At 39.7% G+C, this 22415-nt stretch overlaps 1 protein-coding gene across 5 annotated transcripts in view; it reads right to left on the reverse strand.

Annotated features, from left to right (window-relative positions):
- Positions 1-22415, reverse strand: part of si:dkey-92j12.5 (multiple PDZ domain protein) — an 87522-nt gene that overhangs the window by 53673 nt on the left and 11434 nt on the right. For all 5 annotated transcript variants that reach the window (XM_047365983.1, XM_047365982.1, XM_047365980.1 and 2 more), the window contains exons 4-18: positions 21465-21677; positions 21145-21213; positions 20918-21040; positions 20652-20735; positions 19777-19884; positions 19564-19660; positions 19378-19469; positions 13768-13981; positions 13402-13476; positions 12722-12801; positions 12392-12538; positions 7548-7733; positions 7239-7400; positions 6712-6921; positions 4285-4455 (exon numbers count right to left, since the gene is read on the reverse strand). In XM_047365983.1, coding sequence (XP_047221939.1) covers positions 4285-4455; positions 6712-6921; positions 7239-7400; positions 7548-7733; positions 12392-12538; positions 12722-12801; positions 13402-13476; positions 13768-13981; positions 19378-19469; positions 19564-19660; positions 19777-19884; positions 20652-20735; positions 20918-21040; positions 21145-21213; positions 21465-21677 — 2031 coding nt within the window. The remainder of the gene's footprint in view (positions 1-4284; positions 4456-6711; positions 6922-7238; positions 7401-7547; positions 7734-12391; positions 12539-12721; positions 12802-13401; positions 13477-13767; positions 13982-19377; positions 19470-19563; positions 19661-19776; positions 19885-20651; positions 20736-20917; positions 21041-21144; positions 21214-21464; positions 21678-22415) is intronic.

Here is a 22415-nt window from a genome sequence, read left to right on the forward strand (position 1 = left end):
TGTGTCTTACCCTCTTGCTTGAGGGTGTCAATAGTGGCCTTCTGAACAGCAGTCAGGTCGGCAGTCTTACCCATGATTGGGGTTTTGAGTGATGAACCAGGCTGGGAGTTTTAAAGGCCTCAGGAATCTTTTGCAGATGTTTAGAGTTAACTCGTTGATTCAGATGATTAGGTTCATAGCTCGTTTAGAGACCCTTTTAATGATATGCTAATTTTGTGAGATAGGAATTTTGGGTTTTCATGAGCTGTATGCCACAATCATCCGTATGAAGACAATAAAAGACCTGAAATATTTCAGTTAGTGTGCAATGAATCTAAAATATATGAATGTTACATTTTCATCACGACATTATGGAAAATAATGAACTTTATCACAATATGCTAATATTTTGAGAAGGACCTGTATATTATTTTGGTTTTCTGTAAAATATACTTTCATGATCAGTAACAATGACTAGACAAACAATGATTGAAAATGCAGCCAAGGTTCAAAAGAACCAACCTTGCAAAAAATGTTTAAGTCTCCTAGTGAACTGTTGACTGGAAACATTTGTAGACAAGATAAGAAAGACAAGAAAGTCTGGCTCAGATCAAGATCCTCCTGGATCTTTTCAAACTTTGTCATGTTGCAATTAAAAACTTTAGCGCTTTTTACTGGGATTTTTATGTCAAACACCAATACAATGTAGAGTTTTGTGAAGTGGAGGAAAAATAATGAATTATTTTTAATCTTTTTTTACAGATCAAAATCCACAAAGCGAGCAACACATTAGAATTCACCTCAGTGTCACACCTATGCTGCAAAATAAAATCCAGTGCAACCAACTGGCATCAGAGGTGATCTAACAAAGAAAACGTTTCAAGCTGTGTATAATTTAATCTCAGTGTAAATCCAGCTGTTCTGTTAAGGCCTCAGAGGTTTGTTAAAGAAGGTTAGTGAACAAACAACATCATGAAGACCAAGGAACACAGCAGACAGGTTAGGGAAAAAGTTGTGAGGAAGTTTAAAGCAGGTTTAGCGTATAAAACAATACCTCAACCCCTAAACTGACCAGCTGAGCAAGGAGAGCATTATTGGAGAAGCAGTTAAGAGGCCCATGTTAACTCTGAAGGAGCTGCAGAGACCTACAACTCAGGTAGAAGAATCCACTGATAAGACAACTAACAGTTGTGCAGTCCACAAATGTGGCGACAAGAACAGAATCAGTTAAAAAAATAAAAAATTTAAAACGTCTCATAACGTCTCACTGTTTTAAGGTTTGGCACATACTATGTGAAGAAAGCAGCAAAAGTAGAAGAAGATCAGAATCAGAATCAGAATTAGCTTTACTGCCAAGTTTGTACAGAGAAAAAAGGAATTTGACTCCAGTACACTTTGCTCTCAGTGAGGATTTTATGTTATTTTTTTTGTAGATGAGACCAAAATGTAATCTTTTTGGCCAAAATTAAAAAAAAATGCTTTGCCTAGAGATAAACACCGCACATCTCTTTGAACACATTATTTCCACTGTATAGAATAGCCATGGCAGACGTTTATAAGTGCTATTGCAGGAGCTCTATGATGAAATTAGGGCAGGCTAAAAAGGTTTTTCAAAGTAGTATATGTAAAGTGTTTATTGAAACAAATATAAACTCTAATGACTTTCATGCTAAGCAATTCAGCAACAACTAGTATTGTATAGAACACTGAATCATCATGAACATGGTGAGAAAACACAGCTAAAATCAACAAGACTAACTGTAAATGTTAATAGAAATGTAAAGTGAACCCAAACAAAGATGATGTCACCATTTCAGTCTTCACTATGGATGGTTTAGCAAACAAGAGACTATATTGAGGCACAGGGAGTGAACAAAAGAAAAACGGTTCATGTTTCTCAGCATACTGACACTCGGAAGCAAAGACAACCCAGCTATGATGGCTGAAGCTACTATATAATTACAGCCATTATTCCTGAATAATACAAAATAACACTTAAGAACGTTTTAAGTGGAGCTTGTGGGTTGTGCAGAAAAAAAAACCACATGATATTTTGAGGAAACGTCTGTTTTAAAAAGGCACCTATCAATTTAATCTTTTATATAAGACGTCAAAGCAGAAAAAAGCAGGCACCCTGAAAACATTCGTTGCCTGACACTTTTTTATGCAGCGTGGGGGAGGGGTCGGTTTTGTGTATATTGTCTGTACATTATTTCGAGAATGTTGTCACGAAGTAAATCAACTTCTTGAAAAATGCTCAGTCGTTGTTAAGATAGGCTGCATGAACTCTGACCTTTTGGAAATCTAAAATCCAAAGATGTTATTGATCTTAGGGAGCTAATGGAGTTAGTATTTTCCTGCAGGACGTCTTTGTCAGCAAGAAATGACAACGTACGGATATCATTTTAGATGAGAGGATTATGTCCCCTGAGATTTGATGGAACTAGATGTAAATACTGTAGGGATTGTGTTAGACTGATCATAGACAGGGAAGAGTTCTGTGCAACTGCTGATGTTGTTTGTCTCCCTCTGCATTAGGCTGCAAGGACAGCGGTGCACATGACCAGCCCGATAAAGGTCAGGAAGTAATGAGCAGTCAAGCTTGATAATGATGGAAATTATGGACTGTAAATTTTCTTCCCTAACATGAAAAATATCCCACCAGCTAATCCTTGATGGATGATGGATGATAGGCTCTAAACTAGAGAGCTATTTGACAATTTTTATGAGGATACCAGACTTAAATGAATACGTTAAACTGGATGTATTATAACACCCCTTTCTATCTGTGAACATGTGACAACCATGTGTAAATGTACAAAATGCTGAGAAATACAATGCTGTCAGTTTGCATTGTTGTTTTTCTGATCACACAGCACAAAATTTAGCAAATCATTCTAGTTTCAAACTTGCAACTGCAACATGGTTAAGTGTGGTGTGTTGTCATTCTGAGACCCACATTTTGACGTGTGAAAATTGATTGGAGCCATGTAAACCTACTTCTTGTTACGTGTTGTTATTGAAATTTTGCAGAACAACTATCCCTTAACTTTAAAAAAAAAAAAAACATGCTCTTTCAAAAATGAAAATTTCTATCTATATTTTTTCCACACTCTTTTCATTCTGCATTTCTCCATGTCTCTTAAGAATACCCACACCTAAGGTAGACAAACATTACTACACTCAAGGCTTTTGGAGTAAATACAAAATGAAAACCATTGACAAAGTTAGCCTTGTCAAATCTCTGTGTGCACTTCTACAAGAAAAAAAAGGGCAAAGCGCAAATCTTTGAAGTTTTACAGAGTAAAAGCAAAAATAAAATTCAAAATCTACCTTTGCAACCAGGCTGACTTTGATGAAAACATTGTGTCAGAGGCACTGAGCTCGACCTTCATGTCCTTGTGGAAGAGCAGTAAGCTCTTTTCACAGAGAGGAAATTGTTGGCAATTAAGCAACAGCAAATACAAAAGCTTGGCTGAGTAGGATTGAGGCAAGGCCACAATTAAAGCCTTTGACACTGAGCACTTTCTCTATACCTGACGCTGTGACACTGATACAGCTGTCGGTGAACACAGTTGGACGGGAATGAAGAGAACAGAGGCTGACATGGTAACGTGCTTTAGAGGGTTTAAAATGGCTACCCGCAGAATCTCAGGTTTGCATGATAATGAGCAGTTCTGCCTGATTCTCTAGTGTTAGCGCAACTGTCACTCAAAATATTCTTCCAACTGAGTGTAAAGTTTCTGGTAACATTTACTGAATTCTGAAAAGTCATTGTGCATGAATGAAGAACAAAAGGTGGCATTTGCTGGAGTTTGCCAAACAAATTATGCAGTTTAAACTAGATGATAGATAGATAGATAGAGAGATAGATAGAGAGATAGAGAGATAGATAGATAGATAGATAGATAGAGAGATAGATAGAGAGATAGAGAGATAGAGAGATAGATAGATAGATAGATAGATAGATAGATAGATAGATAGATAGATAGATAGATAGATAGATAGATAGATAGATAGATAGATAGATAGATAGATAGATAGATAGATAGATAGATAGATAGATAGATAGATAGATAGATAGATAGATAGATAGATAGATAGATAGATAGATAGATAGATAGATAGATAGATAGATAGATAGATAGATAGATAGATAGATAGATAGATAGATAGATAGATAGATAGATAGATAGATAGATAGATAGATAGATAGATAGATAGATAGATAGATAGATAGATAGATAGATAGATAGATAGATAGATAGATAGATAGATAGATAGATAGATAGATGTGTGACATACCGTGTAACACTGCTGGCTGAAGATGGTATCGTCGGAGTTCCAAGTTGTGTTGTTGAAATTGGCCTCAGCTGCCTCAGCTAGCAGGCTGACTTGAGTGTGGCTGTCAGTGTCATCGGTTGAAGGCCGCGCACTTCGCTCTGCTATGGGCGTCAAGCCACCACACAGTTCCAGCTGAAAATAAAATAATCTAAAATTTTGATTTTGCCCTTTCAGAAAAAACACACACACACACCTACAAATGCAATCACACATACACACAAATCAAAGATTCAAAAAGAGAGCTTGGAAAGAAGAATGTCCGTTCGGCTCAAAAGTGAGTGAGTTGTAGATTTCCAGGTAAGCAATCAGGCTAGGAAAGGTGACTGTAAATTAGACACTATGAACTGCTCTCCTCTACTCTCTCCATCTGTAGTGTGGCCGTGTTCATCTTCCAGCCGCATTAAAAATTCAGAAGGCCTGTAACTGGATTCTCTGTTCCTTGTTACTAAGCCACAGTACAAAACAAGAAGAAGAAGAAATGAAATGCTTTTTTGGGAAATCATTCTGCTTCAACTAAATAATAATTATTTATATTCTTGGAAAAGCTTGTATACATATGGATTTGTTAGGGATATTATGCAATTTGCTAAATATTTAAAGGAGTCTTGAAGAAAGGGAAAACTTTTAAGTATATTCTTTAGTAATGCAAAAAAAAAAAAGACATATCTCATCGTTGTGCACAAGGTTCATAAAATAACACCTTGACATTTCAGCAGTCTTCCTGGACAGTTTGTACAGACAATTTATGCTTATGTGTATGAGCCACCAGTTTCCACTTGTAGTATTTGTCCTTAATTATAATCATATATGTTTATTTACAGGCCCATATCGCTAAGGGTGTTATTTTTAAGAGGGGTAAATTTGAACAGGAAGCTAATTTGTTTTGTAATAGTACAAACTCTGTCAATCGTTACAGCATTTTAAACTGTGGATCCCAACCTTTTTTGGCTTAAAGTAATGCTACATTGCTTTAACTTCAACTTTAAGTAAGGGATACAGGTATGGGCCTTTTAACAGTAGAAAGGTTTACCTGGGTTTTTAAAAGTTGGTTCGTTTCAAAGCTGCTAGAATTTTCTGTCACACCATTCCTGTGGCTTAAAGACTTTTTAATCAGATGCCAGAAAAAAAAGAATGGTATAGTGATCAGGGCGCAAAGAGCATAGAGTAACTGTGGCTTCCGTCCTGTTGCTGCACACTGCCTGTCAGAAGGTTGAAGGAAGGGTATCACACTTTTCCCTTTTTTACAAGAAAGACAAATTTAGCTGTGTGTGATTAAGGACATTATGTCAAGGCACAGAAATTAGAGAATCACCTTCCATCACTCTTATTAAGCTGTTGAGAAGCTCCAAGCAGCATGTCTGTTTTGCCACTATTCCACATATTGCTAAATTGTAGGATTCGTAAGGACTTTTTGAATTTTGCAATAATTCGAGTCAAATCAGATTCATTTATGACAAACATATGATAAAGATAAATAGAGAGATTTGGCTTGATTGGCATGAATATTGTCAAGAATTCAATACGATTTACAAGAATCTATTAAGAATATGACACGGACGATAGAGAAATCAGTCAGCAATATGCCGAATGCATCTAAGAATCAGCTACAATAAAATTTGAATTTGTTACTATTCTTGAAAATTCAAGGGATTTTCTATCAAGATATAATAAAAAGTGAAAAGGGACTAGCAGGAGTGAATGTTATTTAAATGATGGCTATTGATATTTAAAAGTTAAAATGTAAAGGGATTGTTGTTGCAAAGGAAATGTAGAAACTAAAGTGCTTGTTTTGGACATAAAATGTAATAAGAAACTAAATTAAAACAAATAATGCCTAAGAATCAGGTTACGATTTCAGGAACTTATTATATTTCAACAAAAAATTGTAAAATCCTGACATTCTTGGCCATTTGTGTTATTAGTGGGCTGTGTTAAATAGGGACTTTGAGAAGCTGACTGTGAGCTGTCGACCAGAGCAGAAAGTCTAATTAACCAGCTAATATAAAAGTTGTGTTCCTTGAATAAAGAACAGAATTTCAAAAAACTACAATACTCTTCGTAATGAGAATTGCATACTGGCACAGGATTACCATTCTATATTTGTTTCAGATTCTACAGTTCTGAGTAAACTTAATTTGAAGGTGTACATGGTTTATTTTATTTTATTTTTTACCTATTATGCTCTGTATATAGCTAGAAAAGAAGATTATATGCATCTTAACTTCTAGCTTGTTGCTTCTATTTGTTAAAGCCACTTGCTCCAAAATATCTAAACATACTGTGTTTTCCTTAACAGTCTTCCTGTTCAATTATGTGTTCTGTGTGAAATCCTGCATTCTATAAAAGAGAAAATGAATTAATAAGGTATTTTTGTTCACTCTCACTTACCGGCAGTGGTTTAGCAACACCAATGCGAACAGGCCCATATTCTGTAGACTTGAGCACATGCACAGCATAATCCAGGCTGGAGCCCTCTAGGTCAGTTTCATTAACAAACATTAGTCGGTCACCAGGTAGCAGGCGGCCATCTTGATCTGCTACACCTCCAGGAACCAAGGACCGGATTATTAGAACTGTTTTGGAGGCATCCTCTGGATCCTAAAATTAAGCAGAAAGTTGAAGGGAATGTGTTGCTTGACATACCCATAATTTACCCAATTTGGGGATTTCACTAAAATGAGGGACAGATGCTGGAAAGTGGTGCAATAAGAAGGATCATTGTAATAATAAAAGCAAATGACTCAGTTTAGGTATCTAATGTTTTTTTTTTTTCCAAATAAGGAAAAACGTGGCATTAAACATCACAAATCAGATGCAATAAAAAGAAGACAATAATTTCATCCTACAAAGTATAGCAGTGCACATCTCCACCCTATCTCCATTTTCTTTAATTAGCTCTATTTGTAGTTCCTCGCCTGGTAGTCCAGGATGCTGAAGCCAAGTCCCAACTCTCCTTTTTCCAGCTCAACAACCTGAGCCTCTTTTTCCCACATGGCCAGAGGAGGTGACATGGGGGGCACGCCACGCTTTGTAATGTCCTCAGCTGTAGGACAGGGAATGACACAGCCGTGATCCAGCTGAGACAAGGACATAGGAGAGAGATAGGGAAGATATAGATGGAAGAAGAGATTTGTGCAAATGTATTAAACAAAAGTAAAAAACATTAGAAATTTTCTTTAAAAAAGGGACTCTGATGTTCATGTTTCATCAGATTGTCCTCTCACCTTGTCATTGAACTCAGCCAGCAGCTCTTTGAGACTGAGACAGGCATCATCATTTGCTTCTTCATCACTGTCATGAACTGAAGGGGGGACAATGCGGCAGCACACGAGGTATACTTGCACTGGCAGTTCTTTCAGAACACTGACCACCTCCTTATGTGTCTGTCCAATAAGGGGGATTCCATTTACCTGGAAGTGAAAGGAAAATGATTCACAATTTTCAATTGTTCCTTTTTTTGTTTTGTTTTTTTACAAAAAAGAAAGCTTGAAAATGTGAATTCCATTTTTTATTCAGCCCCCTTGAATCAATACTTTGAAGAACTCTTTTGCTGTAATAGCTGCCAGTACATGAAAGCTAAAAACTTCAAATTTGGTCACATCTAACTACAGAACCTTCTTCCATATGTTTGTTACACCACCTACCTGTACATGGCTTGTGGGAATTTGTGAATAAAACTTATTATGGCTTTCTTTTATCAATAACTTTCAAGTCAAGTTTATTTATATAGCGCTTTTCAGCAACAAGGCACTCAAGGTGCTGTACATAAGGAAAAAAATTACAATGATATAGAAAATCAAACAACAGAGGTAATTAAAAAAATTAAAAAATAAATAAAAATAAAATAAAGAGAATAGAATAGAATGATGGATAGGAAAATGAAAGGAAAATTGGATTGAAAACGTAACCAATAATGTTTAGATGGCACAGTCAAAGGCCACTCTAAACAAATAAGTTTTTAATCTTGATTTAAAGCAACTTAGGGTTTTAGCGTTTTACAGTTTTCTGGGAGTTTATTCCAGATTAGTGGACCGTAAGAACTAAAAGCTGCTTCTCCATATTTGGTTCTGGTTCTGGGTATGCAGAGTAGATTTGAGCCAAAAGACCCGAGAGGTCTGGGTGGTTGATACACTGACAACAAGTCTGTAATGTATTTTGGTGCTAAGCCATTCAGTGATTTATAGACTAACAGAAGTATTTTAAAGTCTATTCTCTGAGCTACGGGGAGCCAGTGTAGGGACTTTAGAACCGGGGTGATGTGCTCCACTCTCTTAGTTCTAGTGAGGATGCGGGCTCCAGCGTTCTGGATCAACTGCAGCTGTCTTATAAACTTTTTAGGCAGACCTGTGAAGACACTGTTGCAGTAATCAATTCTACTAAAGATGAACGCATGAATTAGTTTTTCAAGGTCCTGCTGAGACATTAGTCCTTTAATCCTGGAGATGTTCTTTAGGTGATATAAGGCCAACCTAGTTACTACCTTTATGTGCCTCTGAAGGTTCAGGTTTGAGTCCATCACTACACCCAGGTTTCGAGCCTGACTGGTGGTTTCTAGCTGTATTAACTGAAGCTGTGTGCTAACTTTTAAACGCTCTTTCTTTGGTCCAAAGATTATTACTTCAGTTTTGTTTTGATTCAGCTGAAGAAAATTTTGGCCCATCCATGCATTGATTTCTTTTAAGCATTTACCCAGCGCTTTAATGGGTTCATAGTCACCTGGTGACATTGTAACGTATAGCTGTGTGTCGTCTGCATAGTTATGATAACTTATGTTGTTGTTTATTAAAATCTGAGTTAGGGGGATCATGTAGATATTGAATAGGAGGGGCACTAAGATGGATCCTTGGGGAAAGCCACATGTGATTTTTGTGGTCTCTGATGTAAAGTTACCTACTGACACAAAAAAGTCCCTGTCCTTCAAGTAGGATTTAAACCAATTGAGTGCTGTACCATAAAGGCCGACCCAGTTTTCCAGGCGCTCTAATAAAACGGAGTGATCAACAGTGTCAAATGCTGCACTGAGGTCCAATAATACCAGCACTGTGGTTCTTCCACAGTCTGCATTTATACGGATGTCATTGAACACCTTGGCAAGAGCAGTCTCTGTACTGTGGTGAGCAGGAAGCCTGACTGGAAGACATCAAAGTGGTTGGTCATTGTTAGGAAGTTGTTTAACTGTTGAAATACAGCTTTTTCAATAATCTTGCTGATGAAGGGGAGGTTTGATATAGGCCTGTAGTTCTGTAGTAGCAGCTTGTCCAAGTTGCTCTTTTTCAATAGAGGTGTGATAATTGCTCTTTTCAGGGCCTGTGGCAAAACACCTGACAAAAGTGACGCGTTTATTATTTGTGTTAAATCAGATGTTATTACAGGCAAAGCTTTCTTAAGGGAACCTGTGGGTAAAAGATCGAGACAGCAGGAAGAAGACCTTAGTGTGTGTACGATTTCTCATAAGATTTTGTAGTTTATTTGGTGAAACTGGGAAATTTTGTCAAAATCAGTTCTAGTTGGAGACAACTTTGGTACTGGAGATGATGTAGATATGCTGACTGCCCCTCTGATCTTTTGGGTTTTTTCAGTAAATAATTTAGGAAATTCATTGCAGACCCTGGTAGAGTGGAGTTCAGATGCCACAGTTACAGGTGGGTTTGTTAACCTGTCGACCGTGGCAAATAATGCACGCGCATTGTTAATGTTTTTGCTGATGATCTAGAAAAGAAGGATTCCCTTGCATTTTCAGTTGTAGGTTATATCTGTATAGTCTCTCTTTATAGATGTTAAAGTGAACCTGGAGTCCAGTCTTTTGCCACCTGCGTTCAGCTTTTCGACACTCCTTTTTTCACTTCTGACTGGTGGAGCACTTCTCCATGGAGACATTTTCTTCCCAGAAACGACTTTCACTTTAATTGGAGCAATTGAATCAATGATGTCCGATATTTTAGAATGAAAGTTTTCTACCAGCTCATCTACAGTGTTAAAGGGCAAAGTGGAGGTAGAAGAGTAAATCTGGTTAAAGGTTTCAGCAGCACCGTCCTTAAGGATGCGTTTTCTTATCATGTCTCTTTGGCAAACTGAGTCATTGCAGATGATGCTTTCAAAAATAACAGAAAAATGGTCAGATAGGGCAACATCAGTTACAGACACCTTGGAAATGTTTAGACCCTTAGTGATAATCAAGTCCAAAATATGTCCCTGTTTGTGCGTTTGCTGTTTAACATGTTGAGTCAAACCAAAATTTCACATAGATGTATTGCACTTCTGTCTTCAGGATTGTCCATGTGAATGTTGAAGTCTCCCACAATAATTAAACAGTCATAATCAACACATATCACAGATAAAAGCTCATGAAAAAGTTTGTTTTGGACTTAGGACGCCTGTAAATATTCAAGAACATGGTTCGGACTGGGCTCTTTATCTGGAGAGCAAAATATTCAAGAGTCAAATTTGCCCAGAAATACTTTTTTACACTCCAATAAATCTTTTAACAAAGTGGCCACCCCTCCACATTTTCTTTGCTGTCTGCTCTCACAAAGAAAATTGTAGTTCGGAGGCGTCGCCTCTATCAGAATAAGAGCTTCATTAAATTCATGTAACCATGTTTCTGTTAAAAACATAACAAGATTGTGGTCAGTAATGAAGTCATTGATTAAAAATGATTTTCTGAACAGAGATCTAATGTTCAATAACGCCAGTTTATATGACTTAGTTCCTGATATTAACTCTCTTTCTGGTTGTACCTGACAGTTTATGGCTTTTTTTTTATTGTTTATTACTGTCTCTTATCCTTTTGGCTTTGTTCTTTCTGTCACGTATAAGCACAAAGATTTTACAACTATCTCCTATTAGGGGCCCAAGTTTTTCCTGGACACGCTCATTTCTAATAGAGTTACCACTGGGTGGTAACTCTTTCACTTTCATCTTGCCACTCTTCCAAGAAGACCAGATTTGTGGAGTGTAGGAATAATAGTTGTGGCAACAGATTTTGCCATCTAGGCTGTGGCTCTTCGCAGCTTCTACAGTTACCATGGGCTGCTTCTCTGATTAATGCCCTCTTAGATGGGCCTCATGTCTTGTTGGGTTTGCAGTTGCGCTATAGTCTTTCCAACTTCCAGCTTTATCTTCTGATCCTGCTTTAAACCTCTCCACAACGTTATTCCTGACCTGTCAGTTGTGTTTCATGGTCTTCATGATGTTGTTTGTTCACTGGTTCACAGCTTTCCTTAGGGACTAGGTGGTTGCTGTGAACTTAATGATCTCTGACAAACCTCTGAAGCCTTCACAAAACAGCTGGATTTATACTGAGATCAAATTATATCCATGAAGACTCTTTACTAATTAGAAAAAGTCATAAACCATGTGGTTATGTCAGTTATGCTGCACACTGCCTGCCAGCTGGTTGAAAGAATGGTATCAAAGTTTTCTCTTGTTTACTAGAAAGACAGATTTAGCTCTGCCTGATGAAAAACATTCAAAAAACAGTCAAGATGCAGAAGTTAAAGGGACTCCTTCCTTTACTCCAATTAAACTGTTCTAATCTTTCAATTCAATTCAAAAATAGTGTCAGTGTTCTCTCATTGTTTTCCTGATGCTTTCCTTATGTTTCAATTACAGTTTTTACTCTGTTTAGTTAGCTTCCTGAATACCTGTGTAATCACTGAGTGTCATTCTCCAAATAATCTCTTCAGTTGACTCTAGCTTCCTTTTCTCCCCCTCAGCCACTTCTTGCCACATGCTACTTCTTTAGTAATCACCACCCCAGCTTAAATACCTTACATTTGAGTCAGCTCTTGGCCATATCCACCTGTTACTTCCTGCCTTTGATGTTCTAATCCCTGCTTTCTGCTCCAGTGGTTATCACTGTATGTAAATTTCTTTTATATTTCATTAAATCACATTTTCAACATGGTCTTGCCTATCTCATGCTTGTGTGTGGGTCCTCCACAACCATAATTCAAGGGACATGAATAAGCCGTATATCTCTGTCCTGAGTATCCGATGTGCCTTTATCACATGAGTAAAGGATAAACATGTGAACTGAGACTGAGACAGGTGAATGTAAAATACTTACTTCCAGTATCTCATCTCCAGTAAAGATTTTGCTGCTTTGGCCAATGGGTCCCTCTGGTAAGATGGAGCACAGATAGTGATGTCCTGCCCGAGCTTCCAGACTGATGCCTAGACCACTTGTCTCACTGAACCTCTCCAGCTGACAGACCTACAAGAAGAAAAACATAAACATTAGGAAATAGAGATAAAAAGGAAGACTGAGGTGGTGAAAGATATACTGGGACATGAAAGGTCATCAAAGATTAGTACATACCTACATACCTACAATGCTGCTATTTTAGTTTATTTTTTAATGGATGCTGTAATGAAGATGTATCTTTAATGTACATACAATCACTTCATATCGGTGTCCAACCGCATGCTGCCACCTCTCCCTCAGGTTTTCTTCTTCTTCTGAAGTCAGTTTCACACCTTTAAAATGTTCACACACAAAAAAACATGTTCCTTATATCACATACACAAAACTCCATAAAGTCTCCTGTATATACACACACACTGTTTGAAGCCCCACACGGTCCAATCAATAAAGAATGGGATCCTATATAAAAAATCACCTTGGTGCTATTATAAAGAGAAAACAACATAATTATCCTTGAGGCAAGGAAGAGTGTCAATACATTACTGTTTAAACAAGCATATACACATTCACAACACAGGCGAGAAGGCATGCATATTCACATCCAACATCTTGTGATTTCTTGACAACGTTTTGCTTTCTTGTTCATCTATTAAAGGCTAACAGCAATCAAGGCCTATTTGTCTGAGGTCTCTAATCAGGCCCCAAATTTCTTCTGTCTAAACAGAGCAATATATGCAGGGGGGTGAGAGACAAATCATCTGGAATGAGCTGAATGAGCTGGATAAACACATGATTGCACAAAACTATAAATAGAGTCCCATCAAAGAGCATGGTTCGTGCCGCATGGCTGTTTCGTGATCCAAGGAAAGCAGCAGACAGAGTCCTGTGAAGTAGTTTCCGCACTGCTGTGCCGTATGGAAACAGGAGCTTACCATCTCTGGGATCATGTTGGGGTCGTCTGCTGGCATATGCCGCTCGCCGGGAGATTTCACGCAGAGAGCTGATTCCTGGGAGAAGGAAGAACACGTTTGAGCACACAAGGAGGGATTAGCATAGTCTTACATACAGGAACACTTGTATCAGAAAATCTCTTTTTTTTTCATGCACAGAGTACAAAAGTTCATCATTTGCTCAAAGAAGCACCAAAATTAGACTTCAGTCTGAGTCTAAACTGATACCAGAAAATCTTAATCAAAGCATCCCTCAGCAGGGCAAGCTGCACAGGTTTATATAAGTAAAAACCTCCACATTCTCGTTTGCTCAGGAATAGATAGTCTGTTTTTATTGGTGCAAAGCACCTGTCTCTTGAATCTTGTTGAGGCCTGATCTGTAAAGGTTGCCTTCATGGAAGCTGTGGGTGTGTCGGAGAGGCTGCAGGCGAGGAACTGGGGGAATGATGTGACCAGGGTAGACAGCCTTTCTCAGCAACCTCAGTCTGACCAGGGAACCGGTCCTCCTGAGCACCTCCATGGCACGCTGTTCACTGCAGCCCTGAAGGCTCACACCATCCACCTGCGGGATGAGATAATTAAATGTACAGTTATGCACAGAAGTAAACACTTGTCATACATTCATCATCAGCTCTGACAAAAATATCCACACATGCTCAAATATGTATATTTTGGTTAAGTTTTCCCTACCAAACTGCAGCAAAACCACACACACATTTATTTATTTATTGTGCCATCAATACAGTCTGTACAAAATTCTGGCTGGATATTTGGCCAGCTTTTAATCGGAATTGCTAGACTTCATTTATGATGGTTGGTTTTCAGATTTAAGCATAGTTTTAAGTTTCATTTTTCATTGGGTTTTTTTCGGGGTTGTTGTTTAGTTGGAACATGGAACTGTGTTTCAACTGTATAGCTGTCAATGTTGAGGACATCCTGAAGAATTTAAAGGCTGTCTTCTTTCTTTTTTATCCCATCCACTTTCTGCGATACATCAGTAAGACAGGCAGCAAAACAGACCCCAATGATGAAGCTACCAGCTTATCTGGTTGGTTCAGTGTTCTTAGATTTAAAAGAATCACATAGACTCCTATCATTGTTGGTAAACAGCTCAATCTTTGTCTTATTTGAGTATAAACCTTTTCTCCAGAAGGCATTTGCCTTGGGTAATCTTGAACATGCTAACTAATTTCCTCTCTTCTGAGGAGGACAATTTGCACTATGGTTTCAGTTTGGACACAGCTGAGTGTTCAAACAGGTTCCAACCAATTTCAAACTGGTTTAGGAATCGGTAAGGAACTCTGCCATTTGTGAAATGAAGAGTAGTTTAGTATCCAGCCAGAATTATGCCAGGACTTTCTTGATGGCTACTAAAATTGGTGGTTTCTCTTCAACACGCTAAAAGACATTTGTCTGAATAAAAGAGGAGGTGTAAATGTAAAACCTGAATTTATTTGGTTAATAATCATTCCAACCTTAAAAAAGTCTAAAATAAATAGCAGATGCATGTCCATGTTGATTATATGTAAATGTCTAAACTTAAAAACAATTGAGGTTAGAAATAAGAGCACAAAATGTACAGTACAGACCAAAGGTTTGGACACACATTCCCATTCAAAGAGTTCTCTTTATTTTCATGACTATGAATATTGTAGCTTCACACTGAAGGCATCAAAACTATGGATTAACACATGTGGAATTATATACTGAACAAAAAAGTGTGAAACATCTGAAAATATGTCTTATATTCTAGGTTCTTCAAAGTAGCCACATTTTGCTTTGATTACTGCTCCGCACACTCTTGACATTCTGTTGATGAGCTTCAAGAGGTAGTCACCTGAAATGGTTTTCACTTCACTGGTGTGCCCTGTCAGGTTTAATAAGTGGGATTTCAAGCCTTATAAATGGGGTTTGGACCATCAGTTGTGTTGTACAGGAGGTGTATACAGTACACAGCTGATAGTCCTACTGTATAGACTGTTAGAATTTGTATTATGGCAAGAAAAAAGCAGCTAAGAATAACGAGTGGCCATCATTACTTTAAGAAATGAATGTCAGTCAGTCTGAACAATTGGGAAAACTTTGAATGTGTCCGCAAGTGCAGTCACAAAAACCATCAAGCGCTACAAAGAAACTGGCTCACATGAGGACCGCCCCGGGAAAGGAAGACCGAGTCACCTCTGCTGCGGACGATAAGTCCATCCGAGTCACCAACCTCAGAAATCGCAGGTTAACAGCAGCTCAGATTAGAGAACAGGTCAATGCCACACAGAGTTCTAGCAGCAGACACAACTCTAGAACAACTGTTAAGAGGAGACTGTGTGAATCAGGCCTTCATGGTATAATAGCTGCTAGGAAACCACTGCTGAGGACAGGGAACAAGCAGAAGAGACTTGTTTGGGCTAAAGAACACAAGGAATGGACATTAGACCAGTGGAAATCTGTGCTTTGGTCTGATGAGTCCAAGTTTGAGATCTTTGGTTCCAACCACCGTGTCTTTGTGCGGTGCAGAAGAGGTGAACAGATGGACTCTACATGCCTGGTTCCCATCGTGAAGCATGGAGGAGGAGGTGTTATAGTGTGGGGGTGCTTTGCTGGTGACACTGTTGGGGATTTATTGAAAATTGAAGGCATACTGAACCTTGAAATTTACAATTTACAATGTACAATATACACATATCTAATAGAAAAGGTGCATTTGCAACATCTGTATGCTGTTGTTCTGTACTCTATTGAATGTTCATCAGAGAAACAGCCTGGGGGAAGAAACTGTCTTTGTGGCGGCTGGTTTTAGTAAACAGTGCTCTGTAGCGGCGGCCTGAAGGTAAAACTCTAAACAGTTTATGTGCAGGGTGTGTGGGGTCTGCATAGATTTTGGCAGCTCTTTTCTTGACCCTAGACCTGTATAAGTCCTGGATGGAGGGAAGGTCAGCTCTGATTATTCTCTCTGCAGTCCTGATTATTCGTTGCAGTCTGGACCTGTCCTGTTTTGTGGATGAGCCAAACCACACTGAGATGGATGAAAACAGGACAGACTGAATGATGGCAGTGTAGAAGATGACCAACTGCTCCTGTGAAAGGTTGAACTTCTTGAGTTGCCTCAGGAAGTACAGTCTCTGCTGGGCCTTCTTTCGAACAGTGTCTATGTGCGAAGGCCATCTCAGGTCCTCAGAGATGGTGGTTCCTAAGAACCTGAAGTGGTCCACGGCCGATACAGTGTTGTTGAGGATGGTGAGGGGGGTGTATGGGGGTGGTGTTCTCTGAAAGTCCACCACCATTTCCACAGTCTTGAGTGGGTTCAGTTCAAGGTAGTTCTGACCGCACCAGTGTACCAACCGATCCACCTGCTGTCTGTATGCAGACTCATCACCGTCCTGGATCAGTCCAATGACAGTGGTGTCGTCTGCAAACTTAAGGAGTTTCACGGACGAGTCCGATGAGGTGCAGTCATTTGTGTACAGAGAGAAGAGGAGTGGGGATAGAACACACCCCTGGGGGGCACCAGTACTTATTGATCTGGATCGGGAGAAGATGCTCCCCAGTCTCACCTGCTGCTGTTGGTCTGTCAGGAAGCTGTTGATCCACTGACAGGTGGAGGCTGGGACGTTGAGCTGTGTGAGCTTCTGGTGGAGGATGTCTGGTATGATGGTGTTGAAGGCCAAGCTGAAGTCTACAAACAGGATCCTGGCGTACGTCCCTGGGTGGTCGAGGTGTTGCAAGATGAAGTGTAGACCTAAGTTAACAGCATCATATGCCGACCTGTTTGCTCGGTAAGCAAATTGCAGGGGGTCCAGCAGGGGGCCTGTGATGTCTTTCAGGGGCTTCAACACAAGCCGCTAAAAGGATTTCATGATCACAGACGTCAGGGCTACAGGCCTGAAGTCATTTAATCCTACGATGGTGGGTTTCTTGGGAACCGGGATGATGGTGGATAGTTTGAGGCAGGAGGGGACCTCACATTTCTCCAGTGACTTGTTGAAGATCCTTGTGAAGATCGGAGCAAGTTGATGTGCGCAGGCTTTCAGACATGATGGGGAGACGTTATCCGGTCCTCCAGCTTTCTTTGTTTTCATGTGCGGAAAGAGCCTGTTTACCTCTTCCTCGGAGATCTTTAGTGCAGGCAGAGGATTTGATGGTGGGGGGTTGGTTGCTTTATGGGAGGAATTTGTTCCTGAATGGGATGTAGAGGGGATGATTTGAGGTGTGAATGGCTTCTTGTCATGTCTGCAGTAGAAGCCATTCAGATGGTTGGCCAGGAGACAACTCTGTTCAGGATGGGTTGGGGGGCTCCTGTAGGCAGTCAGGTTTCTCAGACCGGTCCATACAGCTGAAGTGTCACCAGTAGAAAGGCTGTTCTTAAGCTTCTCACTATAGCTTCTCTTAGCTGCTTTGATCTCTTTTGTTAGTCTGTTCCTGGCCTGCCTGTACCGCGCCCAATCTCCACTGCTGTGAGCTTCTTCCTTTTCCCTGCGCAGATTCCTGAGGTGTGGAGTAAACCATGGCTTGTTGTTCCCAAAGGTGCAGAAGGTCTTGGTGTGCACACACATGTCCTCACAGAAACTGATGTATGATGTCACCACATCAGTTAGTTGGTTTAGGTCAGTGGCTGAGGTTTCAAAAACAGTCCAGTCTGTGCATTCAAAACAAGCCTGTAGCATCTGCTTTGATTCCTCAGTCCACTTCTTAACAGTGTGAACCTTGGGTTTGGAAGCTCTTAGTCTCTGTCTGTAGGTTGGGATGAGGTGGATTAGATAATGATCCGAAAAACCCAGAGCAGCCCTGGTAACAGCATGATATAAGTCCTTTAAAGCTGTGTAACAATGGTCCAGTGTGTTTTTGTCTCTGGTGGGACACTTAATATGCTGTCTGTATTTGGGGAGTTCATTTGAGAGGTTTGCGCTGTTAAAATCTCCCAGTATTATGATGAAAGTCAGTGTATTTTTTCTCCAGGTCTGTAATCAGCTCAGCAAGATGTTTTTCCGCGGCAGAAGTGCAGCCATGCGATGGAAAATATGAGCCGATTATTATAAACGAGGAAAACTCTCTCTGTGAATAAAACGGCTTACAGATTATGGAAAATGACTCCAGATCCGGGCTACATGTTTTCCCCAGCACTTTTACGTCTCTGCACCAACTTTCATTTATATAAAAGCAGATTCCGCCTCCTCGCTTCTTCCCCGATAGCTCCGCGCTGCGATCCGCTCTGAGCAGCTGGAAGTCCGACAACAGCAGTGCGCGGTCCGGGATGTTTTCACTCAGCCATGTCTCAGTGAAGCAGAGAACCGCTGATCCGCGGAGGTCCGTGTTTTTACCAGTGAGAAGAAGCAGCTCGTCCATCTTGTTGTTGAGAGAGCAGACATTTGCCAGGTGGATTGAAGGCCATCATTTATTTTTTAACAGGACAATGACCCCAAACACAACTCCAGGCTGTGTAAGGACTATTTGACCAAGGAGGAGAGTGATGGGGTGCTGCACCAGATGACCTGGCCTCCACAGTCACCGGACCTGAACCCAATCGAGATGTTTTGGGGTGAGCTGGACCGCAGAGTGAAGGCAAAAGGGCCAACAAGTGCTAAGCATCTCTGGGAACTCCTTGAAGACTGTTTGAAAACCATTTCAGGTGACTACCTCTTGAAGCTCATCAACAGAATGCCAAGAGTGTGTGGAGCAGTAATCAAAGCAAAAGGTGGCTACTTTGAAGAACCTAGAATATAAGACATATTTTCAGTTGTTTCACACTTTTTTGTTCAGTATATAATTCCACATGTGTTAATTCATAGTTTTGATGCCTTCAGTGTGAAGCTACAATATTCATAGTCATGAAAATAAAGACAACTCTTTGAATGAGAAGGTGTGTTCAAACTTTTGGTCTGTACTGTAGCACAATAGGCGTCACTTTAACAATTGTTTTTCAAGTGTACTATTACAGAAAACCATTTACTATGTTAGAAAACGTACAGAAAGGATGATATCTCCAACGTGCATATGTCCGTCTTGATCTGCAGCACTGCCTTTTACAATGCTCTTCACCATCACACCGGCACTGTAGACTAAATAAAACACCACCAAGGTTTTAAATGATTAAACTTTTTAAAATTATTATCTATAAGCCTTTTAAATTCTGATACGTTTCAGCTAAAGTACCTGAGTTCAGGTCTCCTACATAGCTTGAGATGGAAAATCCCAGGCCCCGGCTATTTTTAATGAACTGGACACTGAACTCATGGTCATTTTTCAAGTCCTGGACACAGGCACAAACAAAAGAAACAAAAGACATGTTAAGCATTTGATATTATTCAAAAAAAAATTATATTACCTACAAAGAGGAATAAATGCACAGACATCAAACACACAAACCTTATCGTCCAAACTGTCCTGGTTCAGAGCAGGGGAGGAGAGGTAATTGGGTTTGGTAACATCCCTGGCAATAAGGAGTTTCACCCTACTGCCAGCATTTCGCAGCACCTGGGCCAAGTGGTGATTTGTGAACAGGTGAAAATGGACATATGGGTAAGCATGTTTACATAAAACACATACGGAATATGTTAAATACATATCTAGAGACTTAGATCCTTGCCAATTCTTTGTTGTAAAACAGCTCAAAGTTAGTGAGTCTGGAGAGTTTCTGTGAACAGCAGTTGCCAAGACCTGACAAAACTCTCTTTTGGATTTAGATCTGGACTTTGACTGGGCCATTGCAACACATGAACGTCCTTTGACATAAACCTTTTCTTCGCAGCTCAGACTGAATGTTGAGGGTCGTTGTGGTGCTGGAAGATCAATGTCAGCCCCAGTCTCAAGTGTTTTGCAAACTTTAACTGGTTTGTTTTAAGCTCCAAGCATCATCCCATCAACTCTAACCAGTTTTCTTGTCCCCATGAAGAAAATCACCCACGCATGTTTCTGCATTAATTTTATTTCACACTGGGGATGATGTTTCAGGGTGATGTGCAGTGCAAGTTTTTTGCCATGCACACTGTAACATTTGGATTAATTGATTAATTAAGAGGCATCTGATGGCAACTGGTTGCATGTGATTTTTATTTAGGGGTATCAGAGTAAAGGGGACTGAATACAAATGCATGCCCCACTCTTAGCCTATCACATAAAATGCTAATTATATACATAGACGTTTGTGGATTTAATGTGTGAAAATGTGAAAAAGTTGAAGGACCATGAATCACTTTGCAAGGCACTGTAAATATAATTGAATTATTCTGATAATTAAGTACCTGTGCGACTTGTTCACTGCTCATGCCCGCTAAGTCTGTATCTCCAATATGTAGAATCTGATCTCCGCTACACAGGCGACTGTCCTGTCAAACATGATTTCAACAAACAAACACAAATTTTTTCACAGATTATACACAAAGCGCGTCACTCTTCAGAGCACAGTTTTTTGTGTTGGAAAAAGCAAGCCACTTTCTTCTAGTTTTCCCCTTTAGGTTAACCTTGGTTGCCCCATTTGAGTGGTTTTAAGACTGACAGAAAGATTTACCCTTCCTGCTGCACCTCCAGGAAGGATGGTCTTGACCATGACTCCTGTGCTGCGTCCGCCTACAATGCCAAAACCAAGTCCTCTCCCATCGTTGATCAACTCTATTATCTCAATGTGACGCCTCTGACCGGACAGAAGGAAGCAAACAAACCAAAATGAATGAGGAGGAAAACTCTCAAACTTTCAGCAGATTTACAGTAAAACCTCCCATATAATGATCACTGTACCTCATGTGCAATAGCAGAAAGGTTTCTACCCATCGACATGGTGCGGGAGATACGAGGAGGAGTGCAGTACTGAAAACAATGAATGCTACATGTGAGTGACAGCTTCATAAGATCCAATGAAACCACTGTCTGATAATGAGAACACCTTGCATGACTTTAATCATCAAAGGAATAATACTTGAATGTAAAATGTGACATTTCAGATTGTAGTGTGCTGAATAAAGAAATTATTTGGTTGCTTTGAGTTGGAAGGTGTAAAATAAACATTTCTCTGTCAAGAAAAAGTGCCTTTCTCCTTTGTTACGGGTGTTTTTATATACCTGTGATTCCATGTGAGAAGAGTTGTATGGGTAGATATCTGAAAAGGACAGCTCCTGTGAGCCAAGGGAGGAGTTGCTGCCATCCTTATGAAATGATCTTCGATTCTCCACAGCCCAGGTGTATGAGTCACTATGGCAGAGTCCCTTCAGGCCAACAGGTAAGTCTGGGCATGGGCCACAGTTCAGGGATACCGACTTGGAAACTCCTTTCCCCTGGTTAGACAACAAGATGTTCAAAATGAAACAAAGAAAAGTTGGGAACAAAATAATACAAAAACAGAACAGATGCTAAGGATGCTAACAATGGATGTATGACGTCCAATCGATAAAGCATGGTTAAGAAAGAAGTTAAGGGAAACTAAAACGATTAGGAAATGAGAAGAAGAACTGTGTGAGGCAGAAACAATGATGTGGGAGGGAAAGGAAAAAGGCTCATGAGTACTAAAAAATGTAGAAATATACAAAATGAGAAGAAAGGAAAAAGATAATTGGGAACACAAGACTGTGAGATAAACACTTGTTTTCCCTTCTATTAAACTGTTCCTATTGTCTCTTAGATTTCCTGTTACAAAGTGTTAAAGAGTGTGTCAGTGAAGGCTTATTGCTAAAATGAATGGCTCTGTTCAAACTGTCAGGATCTGTGGTTTCGTTGTCAAGTTTTTAGTTCTCCTGCTTTCTTTAAAATTCTTTTACCCGTTCAAGTGCCTCGGACGCCATGTTTATTTTCCCTTTTTCTATGTAGACAGGAATAAACATTGATGATGTATGGAGGACGGCACACAGGTTGCTCACAGCAGGCTGAGTGAGAATGCATGGAATGTGGTGTGCTTGGAGACAAAGCTGAGTTTCAGGGAACAGCTAGGCCATGGCTTTCTCCTCCTAAAGTACACCCCTGGATAACAGGTTGAATTGTTTACAGCTGGACTTACACTTACAGCATATACATCCACA

The sequence above is a fragment of the Girardinichthys multiradiatus genome, chromosome 5 (assembly GCF_021462225.1).
Source record: "Girardinichthys multiradiatus isolate DD_20200921_A chromosome 5, DD_fGirMul_XY1, whole genome shotgun sequence".
Taxonomy (NCBI): domain Eukaryota; kingdom Metazoa; phylum Chordata; class Actinopteri; order Cyprinodontiformes; family Goodeidae; genus Girardinichthys; species Girardinichthys multiradiatus.